This window comes from Otolemur garnettii, unplaced genomic scaffold (genome assembly GCF_000181295.1).
Source record: "Otolemur garnettii isolate 467f Iridium unplaced genomic scaffold, OtoGar3 scaffold00156, whole genome shotgun sequence".
Taxonomy (NCBI): Eukaryota; Metazoa; Chordata; class Mammalia; order Primates; family Galagidae; genus Otolemur; species Otolemur garnettii.
The window spans coordinates 3,661,335-3,673,985 of NW_003852551.1; the positions used below are offsets into that span (position 1 = coordinate 3,661,335).

Below are 12,651 nucleotides of genomic sequence, written 5' to 3' on the forward strand. Positions count from 1 at the left end.
GCACTCTACCCAGGGGGACAGCTTGAGGCTCTGTCTCAAAAAAAAAAAAAAAAAAAGACCTACCATCAACGAGGGAAATGTTTAATGAACCAAATTAGGTGGGCCCATCCAGTCTGTAGTCCTCTATCCACTTCAATTAACAGGATTCCATGAATGTCCAAGTAGCCATCTCCTACCACCCCCAAGACTATTTATAACACTAGATCCTAAATCCCTGCCCCTTGTCTCCTATTTTGCCCTTAAATCCTGCCCATGACTCCTGCTCCTCTGTGTACTTCTCCCTTTGACTAGGCTCTAATGTCCTAACCTCCCATCCCAGTCCTCTGTTCCCTACACCCATATCCCAGACTCACCCAGGAATAAAACCTCGCGGTCCAGTCGGCACTTCAGTTGGCACTACAGGGAGGTGACGGTGAATGTGTCCTCAGGGTGAGGTTCCGCCATAGGCCCCAGGAAGCCGCTCTTGGGGCCCCCACCCAGGCCGGGATGGGCCTGTGGCATAAAGCCTGGATACCTGTAGGCGGTGTCCTGCAGGGGCAGCAGCGAGTCCCTCGGCACGGGGGACAGGGTCAAGTCACTAAGGAGCGGGCAGCCATAGCCAGCAGCGGCTGCAGCAGGGCCACGGGGTGGGCCAGGTGGCCGGGCCATCTCCAGTGGCTCCTTGTCGGCCTTGGGCGTGGCCGGTGGGCTAGCCAGGTGGGGGGCACTGAGGCACGCAGCCTCCGTCCTGCCCAGGAAGTCAGCCAGCAGCCCCGTACCCACCTTGCCTTCATAGGGTGGGCTGCGGGCAGCTGAGCCTGGTGGGTACCAATAAGCCGTGCCCTTGCAGCTGGGGGAGTCATAGTGGGGCTGGCCCAGAGGCAGGTCCCGGCAGCTCAGGTGGGCCTGGGCTGCAGCTGCGTGGCCCAGGCTGGCTCCCTGGAGCCCATGCTTAAGGGGCTCGCAGGCAGCTAGCTTTGTGGGTGGCGGCCGCAGCTCTTCCTTGAAGCCCAGTGTGGGCGAGCAGGTGGGTGAGTATGCCTTCTGCAGGCCAGCATCGAACACCGTGGGCGGGTGGGCCAGTGGTGGGAAATGCTTGCTGTCAAGCTCAGGAGCACCCAGGCTGGGCGAATCGCAGTGGAAACCTTGGCCAAAGGTGCCATCAGAAGGCGTGGACGGGTTCATGGAGTAGGGTCCCATGAAGTCACAAGGGTCTCGCTCTCCCACGCCAAAGGCCCTCGACTGTGAGGGGAGCGGTGACATGCTGCTATCCCCGCTGTAGTAGTCCAGGCCAAGGTCTGGACTGTCCTGGAACAGCGGGTTGACTGGCTGTGGTTTGGGGATGAACTTAGCTTTGGCTGCTGCACCACCCCGCTCCTTCTTAGCTGAGCAGGCCCCACCACCCCGTCCACCCCGTGGCTGGCGGGGCCCAGTGCTCCGTTTGGAGGGGTAGCCTGAGGCAGCAGCTGAGGCAGACGTGGGGAAGCCCAGATGCGAGGCCTCAAACAGGTCCACCTTCTTCCGTCGTCCACGGCCTGGCTTGGAGCTGCTCTGGAAGAGGACACTCTGGTTCCAGTTGTAGCCGGGGGCAGATGATGCCTCGTTCCAGTCCATCATCAGTTTCTCCAGGCTGGACAGGCTAGACTGGCCCTCACTGCTTGAGGCCTCACTGTTGGCACGCCGAAACCCGCCACCACCAACTGGCTGATTAAACTGGGTGCTGTCAGAGGATGACTCGGAGAAGGTCTCAGATACAGCCGTCTGCTGCTTCACTTTCTGTGGTGTGTAGTTGGAGATGTCCAGGATGACATTGGGCTCACTGACGTGGCAGTCGAAATTGGGATTGTAGAGCTGACTAAAGGCCTCTGAGGCCCAATCCAGGCCTCCATAGCCCTGCCGGAAAGGCCACTGAGAAGCCCCCGAAAACTGCCGACAGTTCTCAGGTGAGGGCTGGAAGGAGGAGGAGGAGGAGGAGGCGGCAGAGGCTGCGGAGGTGGCAGAGGCTGTGGTGCCCTTGGGTACCATGTAGCCACCGGGTGAGACAGTGCTGGCCCGGCTGTCACAGCGCAGGGGCGTAGGGACCGAACCAGAGAAGGGGGCTCCCTCAGAATTGTTGAAGAAGGAAGCCTTGCTTGGTGGCAGGCAGGGGGCCCCAGTAGGTGGTGGGGCATAGCCAGCACTGTGGGCGCTGCTGGGTGAGGCAGGGAGGCTGTTGCCACTGCCATAGGCAAAGCTGCAGTCCTTGCTGTTGGCACAGTCCTGACCCGTGAAGGGCTTAGCTGGGGCAAATACGCTTTGTCCAGCCCCAAAGCCACCATACTGGGAGTAGGTGTTTGCGGGTGGGTGGGTTGTAGGTGAGCGGGCCACAGCAGAAGGTGGGGGAACCAGCTTTGGGAAAGTCTCTGCTGCTCGGCAGTCTGAAGTGGCTGGAGTTATCCCATAACTTGCTGCCCGTCCTGGTGGGAAGGACTGGCGAGTAGGCAGGACAGGCTGGAAGGAGGGGTCCGCCCCAGCCCCACTGCTACCCACTGCCACTGGGCTGGCCTTGGTTCCTCGGCTGGGAAAGGTGGCCAAGCCCCGCTGGGCAGACAGGGCACTGGCAGGAGGCCCTGCATAGGTGCCTGATGCCTTCCGGGACTCTGGGCGAGAGGCTGAGAGGGCAAAGTCCAAGAGGTCAGAGGAGTCATCCGAATCAAGCAGCGAGCGAAAATAGCCGGTGAAGAGGTTTTGGCGCTCCTGGCTGAGCTCAGTCTGGCTCGAAGGTGTGCCCGTGCTATAGTAGCTGCCACGGCCTGAAGCTCCACTCTCCAGTCCAGTGGAGGCAAAGGCCCGGGCCTCAGTCCCCTGGAACCCACAGTTTCGGCCAGCTTGCCCACCTGGGTGCCCATGGTGAGGGGCCCAGCCGCCACCCTTGTCCCCGGCCCACTCGGCGCCTGCCTCCCCAAAGCCTGGGCCACTGGGCATCTGTTCTGGGAACAAAGTCCCATTCTTCCGGGACCGCCTCTTGCGCTTGGGCTTCCCAGTCACAGCGTCCACCTCCCCCCGGCCCCGTTTGCGTGGATGCCCCAATTCGGTGAGGCCAGGACCCCCAACCCCAGCAGCTGCCACTGCTACCACCTTCTTTTTCTTGCCGATGCCCTCAAAGAAGTCACTGAAGGAGCATCGAGCTGCCTTGGCTGCGTGGCTCCCACCCCGGCCACCAAAACCTCCTGCTTTGCCCCCACGCCGCCGGAAGCCCTGCACACGGTGCAAGAAGTGGGAGATGCTCTGGGTGTCAGGGGCCTGGTGCACTGACTCGGGCTCACTGGGTGTCCAGCAGCGGGGTGGTGAGCACCGTCCAGCGCATTGGCTCTGGCGGTTCAGGAAGGCCAGTTTGGCGAGCACATCTGAGTACTCGGCCTTGCTGTCGTTGGCATCAGCGGCATAGGAGGGCTGGGGAGACGCGAGCTTCTGCTTCCGCCGCCGTCGTTTCTTTACCTCTGGCATGGCCATGGTAGCTGCTGCCACAGTGGCCACCTCAGCTGCCACCACAGCTGGCTCCTTGGGCTTGCCAGGACCCAGGAGCAGGTTCTTAGGAGGGCGGCCACGCTTACGCTTGAGAATAATGGGCATCTCACCAGGTGGGAAGACCACCACCACATTCCGCCCATTGTTCTTCATCTTCAGCAAGGGGGTGGGCTCAGCTGATACACGCAGGCCCAGCTCCTTGCCCTCCACACTCAGGCTGCTGCTCAAGGATGACACTTTGTACGTGGTCTTGTTCCGCCGTCCCAGGGATACAGGAATCTTTGCCATCTTCACCACCATGCGCCGCACACCTCGGCACTTGCCTTTGCGGGGAGGAACCACTGGGGTCTGGGAAGATTCTGGCTCCAGTTCTGGGACTGGGCCTGGCAGGGCAGGAGGTGGTGGAGGTGGTGGTGGTGGGGGCTCGGCCAGTGCGGCCGCCAGCCCTGTGGGCATAGGCAGGGGCAGCAGGCGGCCTTCAGGTCCAGCGTCTGCCTTGCGCCCTCGTCCGGCTTTCCGCCGGCGACACAGGATCTTTGGTCTATCAGTGCGCCGCAAGGCGTACTTGGGGTGACCGTCAGGCCCAGGAGGGCCGTGGGGTGAGCACAAGTCCAGGCGTAAGGGCTCGGCCAATGGGCAGTGCCCCAGGGGCTGTTGGGGTTCTAGACGGCGACCCGGGACGTCAAGCAACTTGGGTAGGGGATCAAGTGCCTGGGGATCAAGCAGCTGTGACTCTAGGGAGTCAGGCAAGGAATCCAGGGCTTGAAGGGCCAGGCTAGGCAGCCCTAGAGGGTCAGCAAGAGGCTGCAGGGGTGGCAGCTCCAAAGCTTCCCCGAGTGGCTCTAGGGCCTGTGGGTCCAGGAAGCGGGGCTGAGGGTCCAGAAGCTGAGGTTCCGGCTCAGGTGATGGTGGCTCGAGGGCAGGGGCCTCTAGCAGCTGGGCCTCAGGGCAAGTAAGAGAGGCCAGCTCACTGAGGATGTCAGCATCAGCAAGTTCTGAGTAATCAGGGCCATCTGGCTCAGGCTCTGGAGGCAGGCCGGTGGCTGCAGCCGTAGCTCCAGGACTATGGCCTTGGCCAGGCTGGGGACTGTCCCTAGGCTCAGGCTCAGGCTCATAGAGGGGGTGGCTGGGTCTCTCTGACTTGGCATGGGGGGTGGCCCTCTCCTCAGGGCTGCGGATGCTGTTGGCCAGGCTGGGTGAAGAGAAGAAGCTGTACTGTAGGTCGCCAGGTGGCGGAGCTGGTGGGCGGCTAAGCCGGAGCCCACCGCAGTCCAGGTGCACACCACTGTGCTGCAGGTCCTGGGAGAGCCGCGTCAGGTCCTTCATGATGTCAATCAGCTGCACCACTGGACGCAGGTTCACCCGCCCGTTGTCCCAGCGGCGTCGGGAGCTGCTGCCGTCTCCGGCCGGTGTGGGGCAGCGGGCCTGTGAGACAGGACGGGCTGCCCGTGGGGGCAGCGGGTCGTCCCCCTTGGCAAGGACTGGTAGGCGCCGGGTGCTGGGGTCCCGGCGTGGGGGCGGACGTGGGTTCTCAGAGAAGGTGTGGGTAGAAAAGGCCTTGTCGGGTGGGCTGGCAGGGGGCCGGGTGGGAAGCAAGGGCCGGGGGGTGGGGGGGCCGCCGGGGTAGTACTTGGGCTCCCGGAGGTAGTCAGGAGAGCTGCACACGGCACTGGAAGTCACCACCAGGCCCTGGGGCTTCACACGCATCCTGACCTTGTCCTCCGCGGGCCGCCGGGCGGGGCCGGGGCTGACATGAGGGTGCGAGAAGCCGGGACCAGGACCTGGTGGACAGGACAGGCAAGAGGTTTCTCACTGAATACCCAAGTCCTCACCAGCTTCCAAACCCTCAATAAGCTCCTGGACCCCTCCCAAGGGGTCTCATCCCACTTACCAAGTTCCAGCCCCTTCTAAGCCCAACCCCCTTGGTAGACTCTCAGTCTTTGCCAAATCATGCACACAACGACCCTCTTACAGGCCCCATTTTTCACTTAGTGACAGCTCATCCCTTTCTAGAATCTGGCTATGTGCTCAGGAAGCATGGGACCCAGCCTTTGAGAGGGAAACCAAACTTCAGGCAAGGTGACCACTCCAGATCAGACTTAAGGAGAAGGCTGGAAGTCCTATCAAGGGCATGGCCTCCCTCCTTCTTGCCCATCCCCAGGGCTCCAGCAGAAGCCCAGCCACTCACCCTCGGCTCTGCCGCCTGGGCTGTCACACTGGAGATCTCTGTGGGCAACAAGACAGGCAATAGATCTGAATTCCCCAAATGGTCTGGTGGCCACCGCTCAACCCCTGTTTATCAGCCCAGCTCTTCCAGATAACCCCCCCACCCCCTCCAACGCATACACCCTGCTGACCTGGGAGAGAGAGAGCCCCCGTGCCTGGGGGCTCTGCCAGGTGCTGGCTGTCAGCTGGGGATGCTGTGCAGCAACTTCGGCCTGGGCCCAGGCCTCGGGGCGTGGACAGCGCCTGGAAAGGACCATCGCAGCTCGGTTTAGTGAGCACCTACTGTGCGCCAGGCACTGGGCTGGAAGTTGTCCAGGCATCGTTTCATTTAATTCTTCATACCAATCCTGTGAGGTAGGGGCTATTAATAACCCCATTTTGCAGATGAAGAAACGGAAGCTCAGAGATAAAGTAACATCATTCATTCATATACTCATTATTTATGGAGTGCCTACTCTGTGTAAGGACTAGGTAGACAGACATTGGTCAGATCTTTCTAAATTAGCAGGATAAGAGCTGCAAAGAAAAAGTAAAAGAGTACCTAAGGTCAGTGGTTTAGCAATCACACCAGGGCATCAATAACAATAAAAGTCCATACTTTGGGGATATGTTCTCTATTGCCAAAAACTGGGCCAAGCACTTCATACAGATTTTCTTATCTAATACTCCATACAAACTTGAGATCAATAACATATATATATATATTTTTGGAGACAAGAGTCTCACTCTATTGCCCAGGCTAGAGTACTGTGCTCACAACAACCTCAAACTCCTGGGTTCAAGCGATTCTCCTGCTTCAGCCTCCTGAGTAGCTGGGACTATAGGCACCTGCCACAATGGCCAACTAATTCTTCTATTCTTAGTAGAGACAGGGTCTCGCTCTTGCTTGGCTGGTCTTGAACTCCTGAGCTCAAGTGATCATCTGGCCTCAGTCTCCCAGAGTGCTAGGATTACAAGCATGAGTCACTGTGCCTGTGCTCAGAGAAAATTGCTAAATGAATGAGACACACAGAGCCATCAACCCTAACTTTTCCACAAGTCTCTTCTTTTTCATATCCAAGAAGAACACTGAAGGAGGGAAAGAGATAAGAATATGGAAAGGGGGTCGGCACCTGTAGCTCAAGTGGCCAGGGTGCCAGCCACATACACTGGAGGTGGTGGGTTCAAATCCAGCCCAGGCCTGCCAAACAACGACAACCATAACCAAAAAATAGCCAGGTGTTATGGTGGGTGCCTGTAGTCCCAACTACTTGGGAGGCTGAGGCAAGAGAATCGCTTAAACTCAAGAGTTTGAGGTTGCTGTGAGCTGTGACGCCATAGCATTCTACCCAGGGTGACAGCTTGAGACTGTCTCAAGAAAAAAAAAAAGAATGTGGAAAGGGACCTTGGTTAGGTGCAGTGGCTCATGCCTATAATCCTCGCACTTTGGGAGGCCAAGGTGAGAAGACTGCTTGAGGCCAGGAGTTCAAGATCACCCTGGACTACACAGTGAGACCCTGTCTCTCTCTCTAAAAAAAAAAAAAAATCAGCCAGCTGTGGTATGTGCCTGTAGTCTTGGCTACTTGGGAGGCTGAGACAGGAGGATCATGTGAGCCTGCAGTGAACTACGGTCATACCAACATGCTCAAACTTCGTATTCTCAGAGCCCTATCTATTTCACCTTTATAGTGTTTATCACAACTGCAATCGATTACTTTGTGACTGGCTATTTAGTATGTTTCCCCTAAGAGTGCAGGCTCTTTAAGGGCAGGGATCTTGTCTATCTTATTTACTGCTATATCTTCTGACCCAGGGCCTGGGCTATGCTAGATGCTACGTAAATATTTATCAACTATCTCCCTGAGCAGGAGGGTAGAGCTAGAATTTAGATCTAGGCATGTCTGACTCCCAGGAGAGCTTGGGGACTCAGGGCCATGGCTCATCTCCAGAAGCTGGGATCTTGGGGAACAGGGAGCTGCATGGGCTCCAACCACTGCAAGGGTCTTAAAGATTGACCCTAGTCATTTTCTTGTGTTTGGCCTGACCTGGCATTCCATCTCCAGGGCCCACCCCCTATGGACATATGTAGACTTTTCACTGGCTGCCATACCAACTAGTGCTATCACCTCACAGGAAGACTACAGAGCTGACAGAATAGAGTGGAAAGGAACACTCCCCTGCTCCCCTTTGGTGGGCAGTGTTTTGCAGTCTACAAAGCACTTCCATATACGTGACCCACTAATCTTCACTGCAGCCCCCTGGGAGGCATGGTTTATTATGTCCCTGTTACAGAGCAAACAGGCTCAGAGTGGTTGTGTAACTTGCTTTAAGTCACATAGCTGCTAAGTGGTAGGATTCCTAATTCTGCCCTAAGTCCAAAGCCTCTTTCCATGCCCAGCTCTTATAACTCTCCTTCTGAAAATGCTCCTTCTAGAGCTGTGGTCTAATTTAAGGCTGGGAGGAATCTTAAAATTATCTAACCCATTGGCTTCCAAACCCTGGGCCTGGGGGGAGCCATGTAACGTTCCAGATACCCAGGCCCTAGTCCAGGGGATTCTGACTCATAGATCTGGAGGGACATCTGGGAATCTGTATTTTTAATCAACTACCCCACTGGGTACACTTTCTAGTGCTATCTTATGTCCCTCCCATTTTAGAGATGAGGAAACTGAGACCTGAAGAGGGAAAGAGACTTTGTCCAAGGCCACAAAATGGCATGAGAAGGGTCTTATTTTTGCTTGTACAGGTGAAACATCTCTCTGTCCTCTGCCCCTTCCCTCTCTGCAGGTCCCGGGTCTCAGGTGCTTCTCCTCGTCCTACTTATGAGTTCACTCAGGGCCCTGTGCTCTCCCATGCTGGGCTGTGGACCTCCTAGGTCAGGTCTCTACTCCAAGGACTTGGAGCACTGCTGCTCTTGTGGGAAGGCAAGAGGAGCAGACTCTGTACTCTTCAAGTCTCATTCCCCACAGTATGGCTGATCATGGCTCCTGATGCCCTCTCTGAGATGCTTACCAGAAGCCACCATCCCTCCCTCCCTGAGGACCAGGCTTGCCAAGACTTCCTTGCTCTGGAGACCTCCCACTTGGGGCCTGAGGGTATGATCTTGGCATAAGAGAAAAGCCTCCTCTCCAGTGGTGGCTTCTGTTCCACCCACCCGTGAAGACCTTTGGGCATGTCCTCCTGCCAGGCCTCCTGACTCTATCCACTGCTCTCTCTGCAGCCTTCAGGATCTGAGGGAAGCAGCTGGCTCCTCTCCTCACCACACCCTAGCAGCCATTCTGCTGGACCCTTCCCAAGGGTACCACCTATCCCTGGTCTGTGAACAAAGTAAAAAGGGTCCTTCTGTCCGTCTGTCTGCTTCTGGGTCAGTGTGTCTGAGTGCACCCATGGGGACACCAGCTGGTTGGAAGGGGGCTGGGGGCCCCAACCTGCTGTGCACAGTGCCGGGAAGCGCCAGCCCACATCCTTGAGTCCCCAGCCCCACCCTCCCCGGCTGTGGCTGTGACCACCCCACCCCTTCCCCAGCGCTCCCCCCTCCCCCACCCGCAGCCTCCCCAGGGGAGCTGGGCTGCCAGCCCCAGCTCTCACTTCCGGCCCCATGACCCTCTCTCCTAGCCTGCATACTCCTCCCCCCTCTCCATTTCCCTCCTAGGCTGGTTTGAAGGCCCAGGGATGTCCTCAAATGGAAAACACTGCATCAAAGGAGCTGTTACTAGTACTTTGAGACCGTCCCCATCACCTCCCATCTCCTCCTGGGGCTTTATCTCTTAGGATCTGCTCCTCAGGGGCTAGTCATTGCTCCTTCAAATCTCCTTCCCTTCAGGCCCCTACCTGCCCATCAGTTTTTACCTGCAGATCTTCTTCCAACCTGATTCTAACTCCAAATCACAACAAAAATAACGATGGAAATAATAATGGCAGCTGTCACTCATTTGGTATTTAAATAGCGGCACAGAGAGGGTAAGTTACGTCCTTAAGGACAAACAGCCATATCACTCATTTCAGCTGGTCTCAATTTAGTTTTGTTGGGCTCCTTTAAACCTAAATGCATTGCTGAGGGCACGAGAGATTTGGTGCCCGCCCATGCAGCCTCCTCCAACTGCCCTAGTCCCAACCATCAGTTCTAATTTTTGACTTCTAATCTACCCTCTCAGCTTGTAGTCACCACCTCCCACTGGCCATCCAGATGCACTACTTTCCCTTGCCACTAGGTGTCCCCTTGGAGCCACTGATGCCCCCAAGGGGAGTTGGTCCTGCCCTGCCCCCTCCCCAGGGCCATCGTGAGCTCCCCCACAGTACAGCACACCCCACCCACCCCATCCTACCCCCAGCCACACAGAGCTCCTTTGTGCAGCCCTCGCCCACCCCCTTCCTGCCCGAAGCAGGGCACCTGGCAAGCAGGTCTGCCCCAGAACCGCCCCCTGCCAGCCCCCTGCCCTGGGTGCCAGGTGTGCGGGCGCCACGGCCAGCTCTGGCTGGACCTGAGGGTCACCCTGCTGGCGGCCCTCCCTTCCTCCCTCTGAGGTCACCCAGGGACTGTGCTTCCCGCCCTGCTCCGCCCTCATCCCCTCCTGCCCTTGGCCCTTCCAGACTCCTGTCCTTGTCTTTCCTTCTGTCTCTGGAGGACTCCCCTCCTCCAGCCCCACCAGGCCCTCCCCCCAGCCTCACACCCCCCGCCTACCTCCTTCCCCTGAGAGCTCCTCGTTCCGCCCCCCCCTCCCCGCCCAGGTCTGAAGAACTCCTCCTCCTGGAAAGTTGCTGCTGGAAAGGAAGTGACTTCAGCTATTTGGCCACAAGGCTGGGCACTGCTGAGCCCAGCTCAGCTCCAGGCTCGCCCAGCCCACCTTCAAAGCAAAAACTGAGCCATGTGCACACACCACCCCCACTGTGCACCCAGAGCTCTGAACACATACTCCTCATGTGTACACGTAGACCACCTGCACACATGCCACACCTCCCAGTGTATTCAGATCTGGTCTATACATTCTCTCTCCAGTGTATACTGCCCCCCCCAACACCATCCAGTGTGGCACACACAACACCCTGGTATTCCCACACCTGCCTAATACACACCTGGAATCTTGCACATTCACCATTCCAATTTACCATATACACAGCCCTTGAACATCCCCCAGCCCACTTACATAACCACTGTATACAAGACCCTGTGCACCTAAGACACAGCCCTACATATACACACCTGCTTGCACACGAGCCTGAGTGCCCTGTAGAAGGGTACACACAGCCTTGCATCCTCCCACAGCTGTACCTCCCCACCCTTACAATCCCAGGAGGCCCCACCCCCAGACCTCAGGCCCCAGGAATGCTCCTTTGGAAGCTGGGTGGGGTCCCCAAGCAGGCCAGGCTCTAGGGAGCTTCCTGGAGCCTGAGGCTTCATGTGTCAGTGCAGGGAGTTGCCTCTGCAGGGCAGGGCAGCCTCACCTGGCTCCGTGGCTCTTGAGCCTGGGTGGGCTAATCTGAGTGAGAAGATGAGAGGCAGGTCCTGCTACTGCCACTGTCCCTCCCCCACTCCCTGTCCTATGAGGGCACCCTAGCACACATAGCTGGGCTACCCAGGTCCTCCCAGTACCTCACCTTGGCCTCCCAGCTCTCTGCTTCATCAGACTCCAGTAGAGAGGTGTCCTGGGGGATCAGCAGCTGCACACATCAGGCACTCTGGTTTCCACCTCTGCCCTGAGTCTTGGTCACTGTCACAACCCCTTTCTCCTCCCAGGTCATCAAGATGCAGGGAAGAGTCCTCAGGCTAGGAAGTAGGACTCATTGTATATCCATGAGCCTCAGTTCCCCTTTCTGGATAATGGGGAGTTTGAGTAAGCTGGGTTAATATCTTTTGATTCTACAAAGGACCTCTTTTTGGCCTAAGCTGGGAGGGAATTGCTGCTGGGTCTGGGAGGCAAGTTCCCCTGATCCCCACTTCCTGGAGGTGGCCTAGGCCCAGGCCTGGCTGCCCTGCACACTGTTACCTGAGCAGGCTGTGCAGACAGGCCCGGCTCAGCAGGAAAGGCCTGTCTTCACCAATGTCTCCAGGGTGGTCTCTGCAGCAGCCCAAGTGATACCCCACACTTGGGGCCCTCTGCTCAGCTGGGTGGGCTCTGGGGTCCAGGCCGATGGGTAGACAATCAGGCAAGCTCCCATCTGTAGAAGCAAACACAGTACCCCAGGCATAAGCATGGATGTAGGGCAAGCAAGCCAGAGGGCAGGGTACAGAGGGACACTGAGCCAGGAGGCTGCTCTAGATGGGGTTCCAATCGAGTGCCAATCTCATCCCTTTGGGGAATTGTGAGCCTGTCTCTTGAGGCTCTACTGGGAAACAATGTTTTTGTTCATCCGTGTACACACATGCATATATAGGCATACACGCTATAATAGAAGGAATCTGCCCTTTATGACTCAAGACTTAAAGCTCACTGTGTGACGTTAGGCAAGTCAGTTTACTGATCTGTTTCTTAGATTTCTCATCTATAAAATGGGAAGAATTAAGATCTCATGAATGGGAGGAGTGCTTTGGGGAAGCTATCATCACTAAGCTTATTTAAAATGCAGGTGTGAGAGTTGCTGTAAGGAGTGATGGTGGATGCAGATTTCCAGGAGGGTGTGTATGCAGCTGGTGTTTACCCATCTCCATCAGTACTGGTTATGTCTATTTCTTTCTTTTTTCTTTGAGACGAGTCTCACTATGTCACCCTCAGTAGAGTGCTGTCGCATCACAGCTCACAGCAACCTCAAGCTTTTAGGCTTAAGCAATTCTTTTGCCTCAGCCTCCTAAGTAGCTGGGGCTACAGGCACCCGCCATGACACCCAGCTATTTTCTTTGTTGCAGTTGTTCAGCTGACCCGGGCTGGGTTCAAACCTGCCACCCTCAGTGTATGTGGCTGGTGCTGTAACCACTGTGCAATGGACGCCGATCCAGGTTATGCCTATTTCTTTTTTTTTTTTTTT

The 12,651-nt window shown here is 57.0% G+C and overlaps 1 protein-coding gene across 2 annotated transcripts in view; it reads right to left on the bottom strand.

Moving 5' to 3' along the window:
• The window catches only part of AHDC1 (AT-hook DNA binding motif containing 1), a 24,426-nt gene extending 12,580 nt beyond the window's left edge, over positions 1–11,846 (bottom strand). The window contains exons 1-5 of one of the 2 annotated variants that reach the window (XM_012811436.2): positions 11,676–11,846; positions 11,287–11,502; positions 5,844–5,955; positions 5,675–5,712; positions 354–5,267 (exon numbers count right to left, since the gene is read on the bottom strand). In XM_012811436.2, the coding sequence (XP_012666890.1) occupies positions 397–5,193 (4,797 nt within the window). In that variant the 5' untranslated portion in view covers positions 5,194–5,267; positions 5,675–5,712; positions 5,844–5,955; positions 11,287–11,502; positions 11,676–11,846 and the 3' untranslated portion in view covers positions 354–396. Of the gene's footprint in view, positions 1–353; positions 5,268–5,674; positions 5,713–5,843; positions 6,422–11,286; positions 11,503–11,675 lie in introns of those variants that run through there. The other variant, XM_003799821.3, reaches the window with a different exon arrangement.
• Between the last annotated feature and the right edge of the window lie 805 nt (positions 11,847–12,651).